This window comes from Cyprinus carpio, chromosome B2 (assembly GCF_018340385.1).
Source record: "Cyprinus carpio isolate SPL01 chromosome B2, ASM1834038v1, whole genome shotgun sequence".
NCBI classification, from domain to species: domain Eukaryota; kingdom Metazoa; phylum Chordata; class Actinopteri; order Cypriniformes; family Cyprinidae; genus Cyprinus; species Cyprinus carpio.
The window spans coordinates 18,850,404-18,867,229 of NC_056598.1; the positions used below are offsets into that span (position 1 = coordinate 18,850,404).

General features: G+C 37.1%; 1 protein-coding gene across 4 annotated transcripts in view; it reads left to right on the plus strand.

The window, feature by feature from the left end:
* The first annotated feature begins 278 nt into the window (after nucleotides 1-278).
* LOC109113235 (sodium- and chloride-dependent glycine transporter 1) overlaps nucleotides 279-16,826 on the plus strand; it is a 47,627-nt gene continuing 31,079 nt past the window's right edge. Inside the window, exons 1-2 of one of the 4 annotated variants that reach the window (XM_042718525.1) lie at nucleotides 279-383; nucleotides 8,093-8,349. In XM_042718525.1, coding sequence (XP_042574459.1) covers nucleotides 8,320-8,349 — 30 coding nt within the window. In that variant the 5' untranslated portion in view covers nucleotides 279-383; nucleotides 8,093-8,319. The other 3 variants (XM_042718526.1, XM_042718523.1, XM_042718524.1) reach the window with 3 other exon arrangements.

The following is a 16,826-nucleotide window of genomic DNA, read 5'->3' on the forward strand; positions in this document are numbered from 1 at the left end:
TAACAATTTATTGTTTAAAACTTTCTGAAGCCATTTTACTCCCCAGTAATCTGACTCCAAGTTGGAAATTGTCTTTTTGACCCCTCTAAGTGGATTACCCACTTAATATACATTTATTATTTTTGTTTTCACCAATATTTATGTTTGTTTTAAATGTTAACAAAATAAAAAAAAAATTGAGCCGGAGAAGTTTCTGAAATTTGGTTAATTTGACAAAGAATGTTTAATTAGGAATTTGGTAAAGTTTATCCGAGGGTATCGATTTCTACCACGAGATGGCAGTCTTTCCTACGCTTTGTCTCTGATGCGCCTGCTGATGCAATGCCTCGCATAGTTGAGCACACACTGGGCTACACTAACAAAGATGCTGCAAGTGTTCAGAGGTACTGGTGAGCAAGATAAAACTCTAAAAACATATTCATCTAACTTTGGCTTATAGCAAGAATTCATTTAAATGTTTTTAAAGTTAACCATATTGCTCCCAATTTTCCCAAACAGTCATTTAACTATTAAAACGTTAAGGCTACTACTGAACTAATGACTTAATTATCTAAATAATGATGCAGACAGAATATGCAGATTTATTGACAAACCAGACTTTTTGTGGGATTTGGTCTCACAGCTTTCAAAGGTTTCCTTTGACGCTAATAACCATGCTCCATTTTCATAAAGATTTTATTTAGAGATTTTATGACTGAGCTGTTTGCATAAGTGGAGGACTAATGACTACAAAGATTAAACTTTTTTCTATTTTTGTGCAAGGTTATAGACACACATTGATGTTGTGTATCAAGATAATTTAGGTTTAAGGCTTAACTACCAGAGTTAGAAGAACCATGATCTTCTGCCTCTTGGGTGAAACAATGTATTATCGTTGTGTATGTAGGCCATTTCCTCTTTAGTGTGGTAAGCTAGAGGGACCAATGGCATACCTTATATACAGCTAATGTTGTCTTTTGTATTGCTAGCCTTTGTTAAACCCGGCTCTACACTGCGCAACGGCGCGTGAATGGGGAAGCGTGTGTATCCTCCTTATAGCGTCTTCCAGCATCATTTAGAAAATAAAAAGGTAAAGAATACGTGTCTGTCGCTATATGTCCTCATTCACCCATGATATTCATTCCACGCTCACATAAGTTATTGTGTTGCCTGCGAACTGGGTTGCTATGCGACAAGGCAATATGTTTAACGTTTGGTAGCACACCTCGCACTCTTTTTTTTTTTTTTTTTTTCATTTGTCATATTTGAAAGGATTCAGAAGCCAAAAATAACTGATTTAGGAAGTACTAGTCTAATAATTTTTTAAAATCTAAATCTTTATTTGCAGTGTACGTCCGTTACTCAATGACAGTCGCAGGTCTAATGTCTACAGGAAACATCCGCAGCAACACACGTGCTCAACACTACCGGTAAATTTTTAGTTAGGCTAGTTATAATATCTTGATCTCAGTCAGATCCTCTGTTAAGGTGATCTGCCTGGCGTCTTCATCATAACCGAAATTATTGATTTGATTTCATTGATTTTTATTCCGTTTATCATGGTCCAGATTATTTAAGAGGTAGCCTATTTTATGTCTGCGCATGTTTGTTTTCAGGCAAAAATCAGTACGCTAGCCGTACCATTACTGCTTTGTAATCACATTATCCTTACGTCACTTATGAAAGCCTTGAATGAATCTTAAAACTAACACATGCGTTCTGGGGGGGTGGTCTTTGGTCGAGGGGCGGGGCCACATCTGAACAGCGTGTTTGGGATATTGGAGGTTTAACAAAGAAATGTCCATCAGTTTAAAGGGTCGTGTTCAAAACTTTCCAGACGCCGGTACTCCTCTCAGAGCATTTGCATCAGATCCACTCTCAGTGCTGTCTTCTGTATGACACCAAGGAGCGAGCGGTGGTAAGACCAAAAAATACTACACGAGATGTAGCTTACAGTCGAGTGATTCTTCCGTATTTTATTTCATAACACTAGGAAGAGATTGGTAGGTTTAAAAAAGTTTCTGATAATCAGTTGTTTGAAATTTAACTGTTTAATAGATTTGTTAAACTATCGCTTATTATTCGTTTCAGATCAGAATGTTATTAATAACAGGTATGGGTGAAATTTTAGCGGTGATGCTGTTTATACGTTTTGCACCCTACAAGCTGTAGAATAATTACATCCTTTAATGGTATCTGTTTATTGGGCTTATCATTTGATTACATATGGAGAACCGGTTGAACCTGTATAATTTCTCCATGGCACACATGCGGTTAAAATTTTTCCAGTGGTTTAAAGTCCTCCCACAAACACCCCCCCCCCCCCCCCCCTTTCAGTTTTAGTTTTAGTTTTAATTAAATGTTAGCAGCTTTACCATACCTTTAAATATTTTTTATCATGGGTTACAGTGTATAGTCAGCTAGCACTCGTGGACTCTTACTACTTTAGGCTCAGACACTCATATGTCATTATTTTAATGATGCACGTGTAAACTGTCTTTTTAATTAAAATTAGATTAATCTCAGGATATTACAGTACCCATACATTCCGTACAACATTTTTGAAAGTGAATATTTTTGTGTACAAACACAAGAATAAATGCCTTTCTTATATATTGTCACAGGAACTTGTTACACAACTTTTGATTTCCAAGTGTCATATAAAATTTACATTTATTCAAAGTCACTTACAAATGAGAAACGCAAGTACTCTAACCTTAAGTAAGGTGGTTTCGATGTCATACTAGACAGAACATACTGCCTAGAACATACTAGAACTCTCTTAGTTTGAGTGTATAATTAGCAATAGTACTTGATTTAACCTGAATATTCTTTCCGGTGCTTTTCAGAATGATGCAGATATTTAGTTATATTATTTCAACACGTTCAGTTTTCTTTTTATTGTTAATTTAGTAATTTTGTCATTCAGCACATGTAATACATCAGGATCTGGTATGTATTACAAGAAACAATATTCTTCTAATTGTTTTTAAATATAGTGGTGATAAAAGAATCTGACCATTTGATCAATCTTTTATGAACTAAATTTATATTTTTCCTTTGTAAATGCATGAATCTGCTTCTTGCATTGAAAGGCCTGTGCACTAGTACAATCTGTAGTTTCTTCGTTCTGCCATTAGGGTCTAAATAAAACATTTATTTCTTCCTTTTAGTTTCCTAAAAAAAAAAAAACAATTCAGGAAAGAGGCTGTGTGTAAACAAATAAAAGACCCTCCTCCAACATTCAGTTGTGCACAGGCCCCAGTGGAAATGAGGTTCACCGGTGATGTAACAGATTGTTGTAGCATACTTTGCTCATGCATATCCATCATGTTTAAATGCATGTTGGGCATGCTGAGATTATTTTTACCATCGTAGAGAGGAAAAGATGTAGGATAATCACACAGCCACATCTGGGCTCAATCTGTGCTCAAACATGTCGGGATCTATTATGATAAAGCAGAGGAGCCCGTAGAGGCATGTTAAGTAACCACTCTGTCAAAGCAAAACCTCTGTACCATACATGGTCTGGTTTAGCTCCAATACGTAAAAAAAGTGTCCTGTGTTGACATTCTGTCACAAGCTGGAAAAGTGCCAGAGTGTGGTACTTTAATGGGCTTTTAGTTTGCTCTTTTTCAAATGTCCATAATTCAAAATGTATTTATTATTATTAATTATTTACATTTCCAGCGTGCAGTTTAGAGGTTAAAAGTCTATGAGAAAACAATAGAAGTACCCCCCCCCCAATAGCCCTGTAAATCTCCAAAGTTGTTATAAAAGTGTTGAATACCAGGATGCAGCAGTTTGTGATAAATTCTTTTCAGATTGCTTGTCTTAAGCTAGGCCCTATTTGAAAATGAGCAAAGGTCCTAATAATGTTTATGTAGTCTGGGAAGGTAGGTTTATTTTTCACAGTTAGTGCACCCATGCATGACCACCTTCATCAGACCGAAAATCAAAACGTTGAGCTTCCTGGCCAGACAGACTGTCCACCATTTGTCCACTGTGTAAAGTAAATGGGATTAAGTGGTTGTATGAACAATATTTCTGTGCTGGTTGAGTGAAAATTGGGAATGTCATTGTTGTTTTTTTCTGGTGTGCTGTCATGCAAGAATTAAGAATTTTTCCATGTAACCCAAACATTGTTTTTCATGTAACCCAAATACTGTGGACAAAGCCTGATAAGTTCCCGTTAATTTTATCATGTCCATTTTCAGTAGTGGTAACAAACTGTTTCAAACTGTTGAACAAACTTCAGAGATGTAGGGTTAGCGGCAAATAGTGAGAGTGTAAAAAGTAAATGTGAACTCAGATAAACACCACAAATCAGTAAACGTATCAATGTAGTAATTTTACCCATATATATTTTTAATCTATCCATGTTGTTGCATGGATTTAATCTATCCATGTTGTTGCTCCAGTTATACCATATTATAAGATGTACAATATTTGCAGGGCTGATTATTTTTGATTGATGGCTTTAACTCGGAGTTGAACATTTTGCCAGAAAATTGTGCAAAGTTTGTTATCTCAATGAATTTAAATAGAGAGTACCTTGTGCGCTTTAAATTCTCTGAAGATAACACTTGCAGATAGAATCTTTTTCATGGCCAAGCAAAAGAAACACAGAAAATAAGACAGAATGACCTTTCTCTTTGTTTGTTTTAGGAACTGGTAACATCCTATAGACAAATTTCCCCCGCACTGTTAATCATCTACTGTATTGCTATCAATGTTTTGTTGCAAGTTCCAGCAATGGTACTTAATGATAAGATAGGACCAAATGCTACTTTTAAAGTCATCTGCTAGATGCATTATAGAATACTTTAACAGAGCATGCATCCTGGTCCTTATTAGCAAAATCTTGCAATGGTTTATTAGAGAATAATTTTATTGGTTTGTTGAGACTCAGTTTCATATATCTGCATTTCTACTAATACGTATGAGGTAATGGCAAACATAATGGGAGGCACTGCAGTGTTTTGGAGCTGCTTTGTGTTATCTCTGTTGGGTGGAGTTGAGGAGGTGGAGTATAGTTGTATCATGCTACTACAGATGCTCAGTAATCAAGCCGTTCCAGACCAAAAAGAGAAACATTAGCCTAAATAGCTTTTTGTTTTTACTGGGGAATTGGAAATGTTTCTTTTGCGTTTGGTGTGTCAGATGACATTTGCTGTTAAATACAAGTTTTATTTTTTAAATTTAAAATATATTTTGGTGTGTTATAATAATGGTACTGTACTTTTATTCAAAGTTATGACTGATGAGTTATGGTGCATTTTATACCTCTACATAACAGGTTTTCAGCTGTGGTTTTCAGGTTTCAGGTTTTCAGGGGGCAGCTGTGGCCTAACGGTGAGAGATTTGGACTTGTAACCAGAAGGTCGCAGGTTCGAGTCTCGGTGCTGGCAGGAGTTGTAGGTGGGAGGGAGTGAATGAACAGCGCTCTCTTCCACCCTCAATACCCATGGCTGAAGTGCCCTTGAGCAAGGCACTGAACCCCCAGTTGCTCCCCGGGCGCTGGATCTATAGCTGCCCACTGCTCCGGGTGTGTGTTCACGGTGTGTTCACTTCTCACTGCTGTGTGTGTACACTTGGATGGGTTAAATGCAGAGCACCAATTTCGAGTATGGGTCACCATACTTGACAAATGTCACGACTTTCACTTTCAGACTTGTGTTCTTATTGGCTGGTCAGTCCAAGCTAGGCAAGACACTTGTGTGATTAGCCAGGGGTTAATGTCAATGAAACTGAAGAGAAGGGAGTTCAGTGTGTCAGTTTAAGCCTCTGTGTGGTGGGTGGAAATTGTCTTTTCCAACCGTCACAGACCGCTAATGAGAGCCACCCTATGAACTGCCACAGCTTTGGAATCACACTTAATTGGCCACTTCAAGCAGTGTCTGCAAGGTGACTTCCCAACTTCACCCACAACATCCAACTGGGTTTCTGGAACACTGCATTGTCTTCTGGTGCCATTAATTTTAGGGGCATTCCAAACGACAAAACACTCATTAACTTTCTAACCATTTCAGACTCCAGATACTTTCCAGGAGTCAAGCCTTGAAATGCTTTACATCTTAGAAATAATTATTTTATAATGCAATTACGAAAATATAAATAACATATTAAGAGGGACATTATTGCAAAATAATATTTATTAAAGTCATTATCCACAGTGATCAGTCTTGTCAATTTTTAATAGATTAAACAATCACAATCTTTTGAAACTCTGCTTGTTTAAAAAAAAAAAAAAAAAAAAATATTTAGTTAGGATGACAAGCATCTTGAGATTCTAATGAGGCTGGCAAGGGCTCAGCCCCAGAGCGCCCTCTGTGGAGGGCATTTTTTGCACCCATGGGGAACATGATATCTTCCACAGTGTTGAATTGCAGCAGGTTGAGTGGCAGCTCCCACGTGTTGAATTGAGTGTAATGGCAACTTCCTGTTGCCGCTAGACTTGACACCACAAGCCACAAAGAACTTATGACAGCTCTGTATGTGTCATTCTGCTTTAATAAAATACATTAATGTTCAGTGTGACCAGTGCATGTCGATAGCAGATAACATCTAGTTTCTGTTTTGGTTCACTGATGAATCAATATGGAAGCGATTGTTTGGTTATGTTTTTATTAGTGGGTGGCAGAAAAATGTACTTCTGTAAACCTAAAGTCATAAATAAAATGATAGTTATTCTACAGAATATGCTTTTTCCAATATGGCTTATGTATATATAATTCTTTTTTTTTTTAATTTTAGGTAATTGTTTCAGAAACTAACCATTTAGAATAAAATAATTGGTAATAATTATTATTTTTACTGTTTTTGTCGCCTGTTTACAGTTGTATTTTTCCATAGAAAATTGTTTACAGTTGTATTTTTCCATAGATAGCCCCCAGCTCATTCAGTAAAGAGCACATGTTTTGTGTGATGCAATAGACAACTTGATACTGATAAGAAAGCCGTTAGTTCTTTGAGTTTGCTCTGCTTATCTCATGTCTTATCTTGCTGCTTTTTGTAAATAAAAACATCTTTTTGTGAAGGTCGAGGGGCTGAGGGATAGTACACTTGTCTCTAAACCTACTTTTGCCCATGCTGTATCTTTCCCCTGTGTCCAGTGTGTAATTTTCCACTGAAATATTAGTGCATGTTCACTTGCCATAAATATGAGTGAAAGTTCACTCGTCCAGGCTGAGGTATTAATTTCAAATGGTTGGTCTGGAGAAGCGTTCACTTTAATTCAGGAGGAGTGATGTACTGTGTTGCCTGGTGTCAGGATGAGTGGTTCACAACAACATTAGAGTGATTTAATAGGCTCCAGTTGGTGAATTGCTACTTGAGTCTTGGTCTTATCTGGTATAGCATATATATCTGGTATAGCGAAGAAGCACAAGAAACTTCAATTTGAGACATTTCTCCATTTCCTAAGTACAAGTGTAGAATCTAAAATTAAGGTAACACTTGATTTTAAGGTGTCCTTGTTACACGTTACATGTACTAAGTATTATAATAGAAATTAATTATGCATACATGCAAGAAACCCTAAGCCAAACCCTAATCCTAACCCTACCCATATAGTAAGTGCATGTAGTTAATTAATATTACTCAGTACTTTAATGTATAATTACAATGTAACAAGGACACCTTAAACAAGGACACCCGTAGCCAAAATTAAAGATGTTCATGTGTTACATTGTTGTAGTAAAACAGAAGGATTGTATGTGGGAAATTGTCATAGTGTCTAACCAATCCAGAATGTAGACAGTTTGTTACCTGATGTAGGCTATAGGTTAATTTGGGTAACCACTGTCGTTTTCCAGAAGCTTATGTTCTGTACCTATCTGTACTGTAGCCCTTTGTTTTAGCTATTTGCTGAAAATACTAAATCTTCATCCTGGTTTACAGTATAAGCATCCTCTACATCACTTCACGTAATAATCATAATATCAGACTTTTACAGTCTCATAAACTCCAGCCACACTCCTGGCTAGCACATGGACAGTGTTCAGCAGTTATGAAATTATTTTTTTAGAGATAGAACAACACTTTTGGGGGCTAATAGTTGTTTTCCCCCCTCTTCCTCCCTCCTTCTCCCTGTCACATGTTCCTTTCACAGCATAGAAAAGTTCCTGGATTAATGCAGAATTAGCACAAAGCAGAGACGCCACCTCAGCCCAACATTGCAACTAGCGGAGAGAGGAAACGGTTGAGGGCGAAGCAGTGTGCAGCAGAAACTAAGACGCATACCCCAGCAGCTCAAGACGAGTTCCAGAGAGCACAGAGACAGGCCAGGACGGGCATCCTTCCGGAAAGGGGACCCACGCCGAAGAGAGCTTCAAAAGCATGGAGGAAAAGCAATTTTCTGGCATACTGGTGAGTCACTCTTGCCTTTTGTAACTTTTATTAGAAATATTTCCTTTCTTCCCTCCCACGTCCAGGTTTTCACAGCTATATTTTTATTTTAGATATTTTTAAAAGTTTTTGAAAATGGAAAAAGTCATTATGTGTATTTCTTAGTAACATGTCCTGGCATTTTTTTATTGTCCGAATTAAAGTTACTTCTCAAACAGGTCAAAGCATTTTGGATCAGGCCACAGTTCTTAAAAACGAACTTGTTTTATGATTAAATTAAGTTTTTCCTCTTAAAGTGTAGAGAAAATAATTAATTGTTTCAAAGAGCTTATTATCAGACCTTAAACCGAATTACAGGGTTTTTCCTACTTACAGTTTTTATAATAAAGACTCTCTGAAATATTAGAAGAACCCTGGCAGCTTACAGATATCTTTAACTAATGATTATGTGAATATAAAAAAAATTTGATGAATTTAACAGAGGATGTGGTATAATTTAGGGAAGAAGAAATGATGCATGAAGAAATCTCTTGTAATCCACTGCTTCATTAATGGATTTAAATAAATGAAGACTTTTTCCAAATGATTGTGAAAGTAATTTAATCCTGGAATTTAAATCTGTATATGTCTTCTGAGTGAGGCTTTTAAATATTGTTTCCAAACCCTGATGGCTTTATTAACCATTGCTGTGCTGAGGGTACACACATCTGGCAGTGTGAAATGATAAGACAGTTGCGTAGTAAAGAAGTGTTGCAATACCATAATGCAAGAGTGACAGTCAGGGATGTATGACGTCTTCTAAATTGATGTCAACAAAACTGGCACTTACTTAATTAAAATAGCTTTAATTTCAGTAAAATAATACAAAAAAAGATTGATTTTTGATGTATTTATTAGCTACATTTGCTTCTAAATTTTTATTTTAAGATACATTATTTGTATTTTTAGTATTTTGTAATTGCTAATTTTAGAAATGTTTAATTTTAGAAATGTTAAGGTTTATCTGAAGTGTCAGTGCTTTGTGTGGAGCTGCTGTGTGGCTGGGCTTTTGTTCGGGGTGAGTGATGTTGTAGACTCTTGTGTGACTTTAACTAGGTTATGTGTTTCTGTTTCTGGGCTGTCGTTGTACAGAAATCACATTTTCACTGCTTAAAATGTTATCCATTTAAACCAGTCTTATTTTTCTTATTTTTATAAGCTGTGTCACCTGATCACATAAAATGAGAATTATGACAGAATGTTCAGGTACAATTGTAGTTGTATTTTTTTTTTTCATTATAATAACAGAAATAAGGATTACAATATTCCACAACTGGACTATTTACAACCTTATCCCTCTTCTTATCCTAAATTCTGTCCCAAAGATTTTCAGGAACATGGATGTCGACTGGAATATGTTGTGAACAGGTTGTAAAGCTAAAAAAAATGTTGCTAGGGTCCAATAGTAAATAAACCTTAGTGGTCCATCCCCACCCTTGTCCTCCCCTCGTGTGATTGGTTACAGAAGTTGTAATGTTATGGGTCCTTTCTATCTCTGTGTTCTTATAACTGTATTGTCCTGTACTTTTAGCCTTGTACTGTGTCCTGTACATTTTGTACATCTTAACATATTTATTTATTTTTGTGAAGGAGCATCTATCAAATTTATGGTAAAATTCCCATTATTTTTAATTGAACATTCTTCTTCTTCTTCTTCTTCTTCTTCTTCTTCTTCTTTGTCAATTTAAATCATCTTAATTTCAATCTTAATTTATTCTTTTTCATTATTTTTTTCCTTTCAAGGTTATTGTTTTTCAGATGTTTTTGCTCCCCATAGAGATTTCATTAACATTCTGGCTTTTATACTTTTTCGGGCACCTTACCCTGTTTTTTTGTGGTGAGATGTGCTTTTGGCAGTCAGTGGCATTCATTAAAACTCACAGTGTTGTGTGCAATGTTGGGGAGTACAGAGGTTTTGGTTGGCTCTCGTGAAAGGAAAGAAGATATTGACCGGCACATTTGTTTACTCATCACTCTTAACGACTTTCACTGACTTTCACTTGCACATTATTGAACACAAATAGTTTTGTACGATATATGATATCTGACCAAGTGGAAGTGTGTAGTACTGTAATAGATGGTTTTTGTGTGCTGTCAAAAGGCATTGCTTGAATGGCGTTAAGTCCTCTTTGTCTCCGACAGAAGCTGTTCGGCTTTAAGAATATCCTGACGCGTTGACAATGAGATATTGACAGCGTAAAGCCCATTGTTACCCTCTGACAGTGACAGTAGAGAATGTTAGCACTGCGGTAACCCAAAACATAATTAGAGCCGAGTAGAATGACATGAGAGGAATTAATGCTGGAGCTGTCAGACATTCAGAAGCAGTTGCTGAGGAACTTTTGATGGAGCTGTGATGACCCTTTGCCGTACTCGCTTCTTCTTCTGTCCTGCTGGCAGCTCTCCAGCCTTTCCCAAGGGTTGTTAATGTGTGCTGCTGTCTGTGAAGTGGAAATTAAACGGAAACAAATTTTGGATCTTGTAGTCCCTCGGGATGCTGGGCTACTGCTGCACGTTTTAACTCTGCTTTGTGGGCTCAAACATTTCAAAGCACAGGTCAATTACTGTAGGTAGCATTAACCGAAATGAGCAACATTACATGCATAAATTTGCTTTCTGTTATTCACAATGTTTACGGACCCTAGGGAGCTGTTTCACTTTCACATGACATTCTAAATCAGCTAAAATGGAACCTCTAACTTTTGTATATTTAAAATTGAAAAAAGTGATTGATTTGAAATGCTTCACATAAGCTGCAGCTGGTTAATGGTAACTAATGTGCACCACATAAGCAGTGCTTCTCATGTAAAGTGCGTGAGACTAGTGGTCGACCGATCTATCGCCAAGGCCGATATATCGGCCGATATTTGGCATTTTTACAAATATATTTTTTTTCTGCTTGGCCGATGTGTTCGAGGCGGGACTTTTATTTTGACGGCGTTGAGAGCGGCAGCAGCGCCTAAGCACACAGTGCTCACATTCTCCCTCTTGTTTACTGTCGTTGTTAACAGTTCTGTTTAATACGGATAGAAGTCTGTCTAATAATCCGATAGAACGGATAAACAAAAGAATTCCTGTATACAGAAAGTATTATAACGATTGCTTTTATATTATTAGTTATATAAAGGCAAACATATTAATACTTTCTCATTTGCCGTCAGCATTAATCTAAAGTATAAGTGTTTATTTTACACATTTATTTTTTAATCCATTGTCAAATGATTTTAAATTTCTTAAATATTAATAATAATAATAATAATAAAAATTATCGGCCCCTCTGCTTTCCAAGATATCGGCATCGGCAGTCAATAAACCAATATCTGTCGACCACTACATGAGACCGTTGATTCCTATATAGTTCTGTGTTCTAATACAAGTTGCTATTCTGCTAAGCTTGTGATGTTTTACTTTTAATGAGCACAAAAAAATACATAGCAAACACATGTAAACTTTTTAATTAAAACTATTTTGTTTGTACATTTCAGTATTTAACATTATCATTGTATTCGTAATGTAAATTATTATATTGAAGTAAGTTATTATTAAAATAAGAATTGACAGAATTATGTTCAGTCCGTTAATATTTTTCTTAATATTTTTCTTAAACTTAAAGCAATGCATTTTGGGATTGCCCTTTCTGTGTAGGATAACCATCTTTGGAACAGCACACTACCATGCTGCTCTTGCTGTTTCTGCAGTATATATTAGACATAAATATTAAGATTAAGCTGTTTCCACCACTGCATTAGATTTTAGCCAGAATATGGTGGCAGCTATAAATAACAGAATTTAAAGGGATTATGCACTCAAAAATGAAAATTGTCATCATTTACTCATGTTGTTCCAAACCTGTATGACTTTTTCTTTTGAAGAACATTTGAAACCAAAAAACATCGGAGCCCATTGACCTCCATTGTATGCACAAAAAAGTACTAGTCTAGTCATTACTCAAAATATCTTCAGTTTTTCATAGAATAGAGTGATACAGTTTAGGAACAGCCTTCGAGTGAGTGAAATTGGACTATCCCTTAACACACCTGTAATGTCTATTTCAAACTTTCTAGTGTTTGGTATAGAGCCTATATTTTAGTGAGTCTCTTTATGAAATGTCACATAATTTTTAATGACATCCATTTTAGTGAAAATAATATTCTTTCGTTCATAATCCAAAGTCTCATTTACAGGTGATGGGCATCAAGTTCAAGGCCGTGCCTAGGTCAGCAGCACTTATGTAAGGAACATATTGAGCTGTCACTCACTCACATTAACTACAGCGTACACATCTTTGTAGCTGTGCAACCGTAGTGCCTTCAGGGGCATGGGAACAGATGTGGTTGAGCAAAGGGGAAGTCAAACATGATTTCTGTCTGTGTTTGAGGCCCAGACTGTACTGTCTGTGGAGCGTACCGAGCCCACAGAGAAGGATGCCACCGTGGAGTACGCACAATTGGAGGACAAGGGCGACCAAATGCCAAACACGTCCACTGCTGCGATTCCTTTAAAAAACACTCCCCTCCGCTAAAAGGGCCCATTGAGCCTCAGCCTTTAGATTTCATTTGAAGTAACCACTCAGGCTGAAAATTTCGTTTTTCTGTGTTTCTTCCTCTCGCCTTTATATGTGGAGGTACCCCTATTCTACCCAGGCGAAACACGAATACTGACCAAGAAAGAGCCACTTTTTCTCCTCGCTAGCTCAGATTATGGACCGCAGTTTCGCATTGTGTTCCACCCACCTGGCTTCCTAAATCTTCTTTTATTAATATTATTTTTAACGGTTGAATTGAATCCCTCAATTCCCCCTTTTCAGCCCATATTTAGGTAATTTGTTGCGCTTGAACCCGACCTGCTCCCCCCGTGGCGTTTTGAATGGGAGAAAAAGGCATGGGATGAGGGGGGGTCTGCTGTTCTCAGGGTTTCTCCACAGGAACAGACCCTTGACCTATTATTTATCATTTTGAAGCTCTCCATGTTGAAAGATCACAGCAACACAACCCTTGCTTTTGTGCTGATCAGTTCATGCATTAAATTAAGTGCCAGGAAATCCATAATAAATTCAGAGAAAACACAATTTCAAACGCAAATCGGAATTTGACACAGAAATCAGAGACTTCTAGTAGTCCGAGTTTAAAAACGATGCTCTTTTCAGAGAGTTGCTAACGACGTGACGTGACGTGACGTGACGTGACATTCAGCCAAGTATGGTGACCCATACTCAGAATTAGTGCTCTGCATTTAACCCATCCGAAGTGCACACACACAGAGCAGTGAACACACACACACACTGTGAACACACACCCGGAGCAGTGGGCAGCCATTTTATGCTGCGGCGCCCGGGGAGCAGTTGGGGGTTCGATGCCTTGCTCAAGGGCACCTAAGTCGTGGTATTGAAGGTGGAGGGGGAGCTGTACATGCACTCCCCCCACCCACAATTCCTGCCGGCCCGAGACTCGAACTCACAACCCTTCGATTGGGAGTCCGACTCTCTAACCATTAGGCCACGACTCCCCCTCGATGAACTTGACCTAGATAGTTCTAAATTGTCATACCAATCACTTTTTGTGCTGTATGAAATGGTAAATAGTGAAATTTACATATGTAACGCGACCTCTGTGTGCAAGAAAATGGACCTCACTGCATGCCTCTCATGTACTCCTGACAGAAAGCCTAACTCGAATGTCAGAGAGCCTCCTCTGGTGTTTTTTGTTTATTGAGAGAAAAGAACTCAACCCCTCAGACAACCTGTAAACTTCAGGGATTTTCAGGGTCTCTGGTCTTTGTTAATACATAGATGGCCCTATTACAAGCCAGCATTACAATTAACTTTAAGTTAACTATAGGGGTGTAACGGGACACAAAAATGACGGTTTGGTACGTACCTTGGTTTTGACATCACGGTTCGGTATGTTTTCAGTACAGCAGGGTGTTTTTTTTTATTTTATTTTTTTATTAAACAGTGGTTTACTGAAGAAATTGCAATTCCTTTAAATAAATTCAATTATAATTACAATTTTCCTAATAAAAATATAACTCTACCTCATTCTCTAAAGTATAGGGAGCCCTTTTACATTACTATAAGGTTACAATTAACAACAGAGCCAAAACTTAAATTCAGTTACTATTTATTTTTAAATATAATACATGCAAACATGTAAATTGTACATAATGCAGTTTTTAAATTAATATCTAAATTATAAAATTCATATTTGTTGTTGAAATATTTGTATTTACACAGTGGCACTGATTGAGACATTACATGATGCATGAGATGTTATTTTATAAGAGGAAATGATGATCACGCTAACTCACGCTCCATGCTGCAGTTTGAAATGACTCACATATACAGAAATCTGTCACGCCACATCAAAGAGCATCAAAACACTGTTTATTGTTTGAATTTTCTGAAAAAACTTGGACATAATTTAAAAGATAGGACTTTGTTTCTTATCAAAAGTAACAATATATAAAACTGGAAGTTTCCAATGAAGTTCCACTAGTGCGGTGGTTATGTATTTATTCTGTATTTGTTCTGTACACATACTGAACCGAAAGACCAGTAACGAAAATTTTCTGTACGAATATGTGTACCGTTACACCCCTTGTTAACTAATAAAGAATTAACTTTTTTTTTTCTCTCAACCTCAACCACAGCTTGACATCCCGTTGTCACTTTTCTAATTGGCCGATTGTCGAATCCACGTGAGCCGAGTCAAAGTCACATGTACCTCAAGTTCATACTCAGCTATGGTCCCATATGTTTGTCGAAATGTGTATGTTGTGTGCTTTTTCCAGCCTGATTTGTGCCCAAGCCATTCCTCTGAGCCCCATTCTCCCCGGAGGAGGTCTAAGCTATTATACACGCTATTTATAAAGAATTAGCAGCTGGGGCCCTTCCAGCCAAATTATGGTGGCTGGGGGGGAATGGGGGGATAATCATGGAAGCTTCAGGTTAATCCAAGCGTTGGAAATTGCTCTTCGGTGTCCCGAAAGCCTTTGGACCAGGTGGACGTCACAAATTCTCTCTCTTTGCCCTGTACGCACACAAACACACACAGGCCACAGGGATGGGGCAGGAAGTCGTTTCAGGCGAAGGTCCATAAATATGTCTCTGTGTTGCCCTCTGCAATGGTCGTGCCAGACTTTTCACTGACTTCCCTATGTCGTGTCTGGCCAAACTCAGATTAAGATTCACTGCGTTACTTCCTGCTGTACAAAATAAGGATTTCCGTATGAAAAAAGAGCCCGATACCCCTTTTAGCATCATTAGGATCACAGTTGAAGCATAATACATAGTGAGAGCATATTAAGTTGATTTGTAATGATAGACATAAATTTGAATTCATTATGACATAATGGGAACTAGTGAAGAAAACACTTGTCTTATTTAAATTATTCTGTTATTAGTAGCCAATTATCTTAAGCTATTGTACATGTATTTGAATGCTTTTAATTGATCAGTGAAATTTCAAATAGACCTTTGTAAGATTTGTGAGTTTTCTTTCTTTCTATTAATGTAAGCCAATTTTATGAGTCTGATGACTCTGTTGACAGTGTCAGCAGCTTCCCTTTTTGTAAGCTGAGTTCTACTTTTGTGGTGTTTCTAAATTTCTAAGACATTTTGTAAGTCATATTGCATTCAGATGATTTTCCAAAACAAATCAGTTAGTAAATTTGACATTTAAAGGATCTTACACCTTTTTTAAAAATGATTATAGATTTTGTGTATTTTTTGTTAACTGTTCTCATTGTTTTACTAAATTATGACTACAACCATATCAAATTGGATTAATTAATAAAGTTTACAGAATTTATTGTAATAATGCTATTTAACATTTTAAAATAATAAAAAAACACTCCTGCTTTATGTACAGTGATGCCAATTATGTCCAAACATATAGCTTGTCAACTTGGTTCTCCATTTCTTTTTTGAATTTATCTAATGTTTAGCAAGGTAGTTGCTAAAGCCCATTGCCAACCAAATGTTGTGTAACTGATTGTGTATTTGTTATTATGAAGAAGGGTTCTTTAGTAAACTGTCCCTTAAGTCTTTCTGAAAGCTAAATGAGATCATGTCTCAAATATTGTTTCCAGTTTAGATATTAACACTCAGTCTTTTACCATTCAGTCTATAGCCTGTGTGCTGTCATGTGCAGGGGGTAAAAATCATGTGAGTTGATTGTCTAAAACCATGGTCCTCTGTTTTGTGTGTGTGTTTGCTTAGGGTTGTTTTTGTGTGTTGGACATACCACTCTAGATTGTAAATGGGGCAAAAGAGAGCTCCGGAAGGAGACGGCTCATCAAAGCCTGCAGTAAGTTTGAAAAAGTGACGTTTTTAGTCAGCAGTAGTATTTTAGCCCTCACTGAGGCCCTCTTGTTCAGCTTGTCAATAGAACAAACGTGCCTTGAATGGGAAACACCTGCTTGAGTGCTCTTGCTGGAAACCACACTTACTGAAGCTCCCT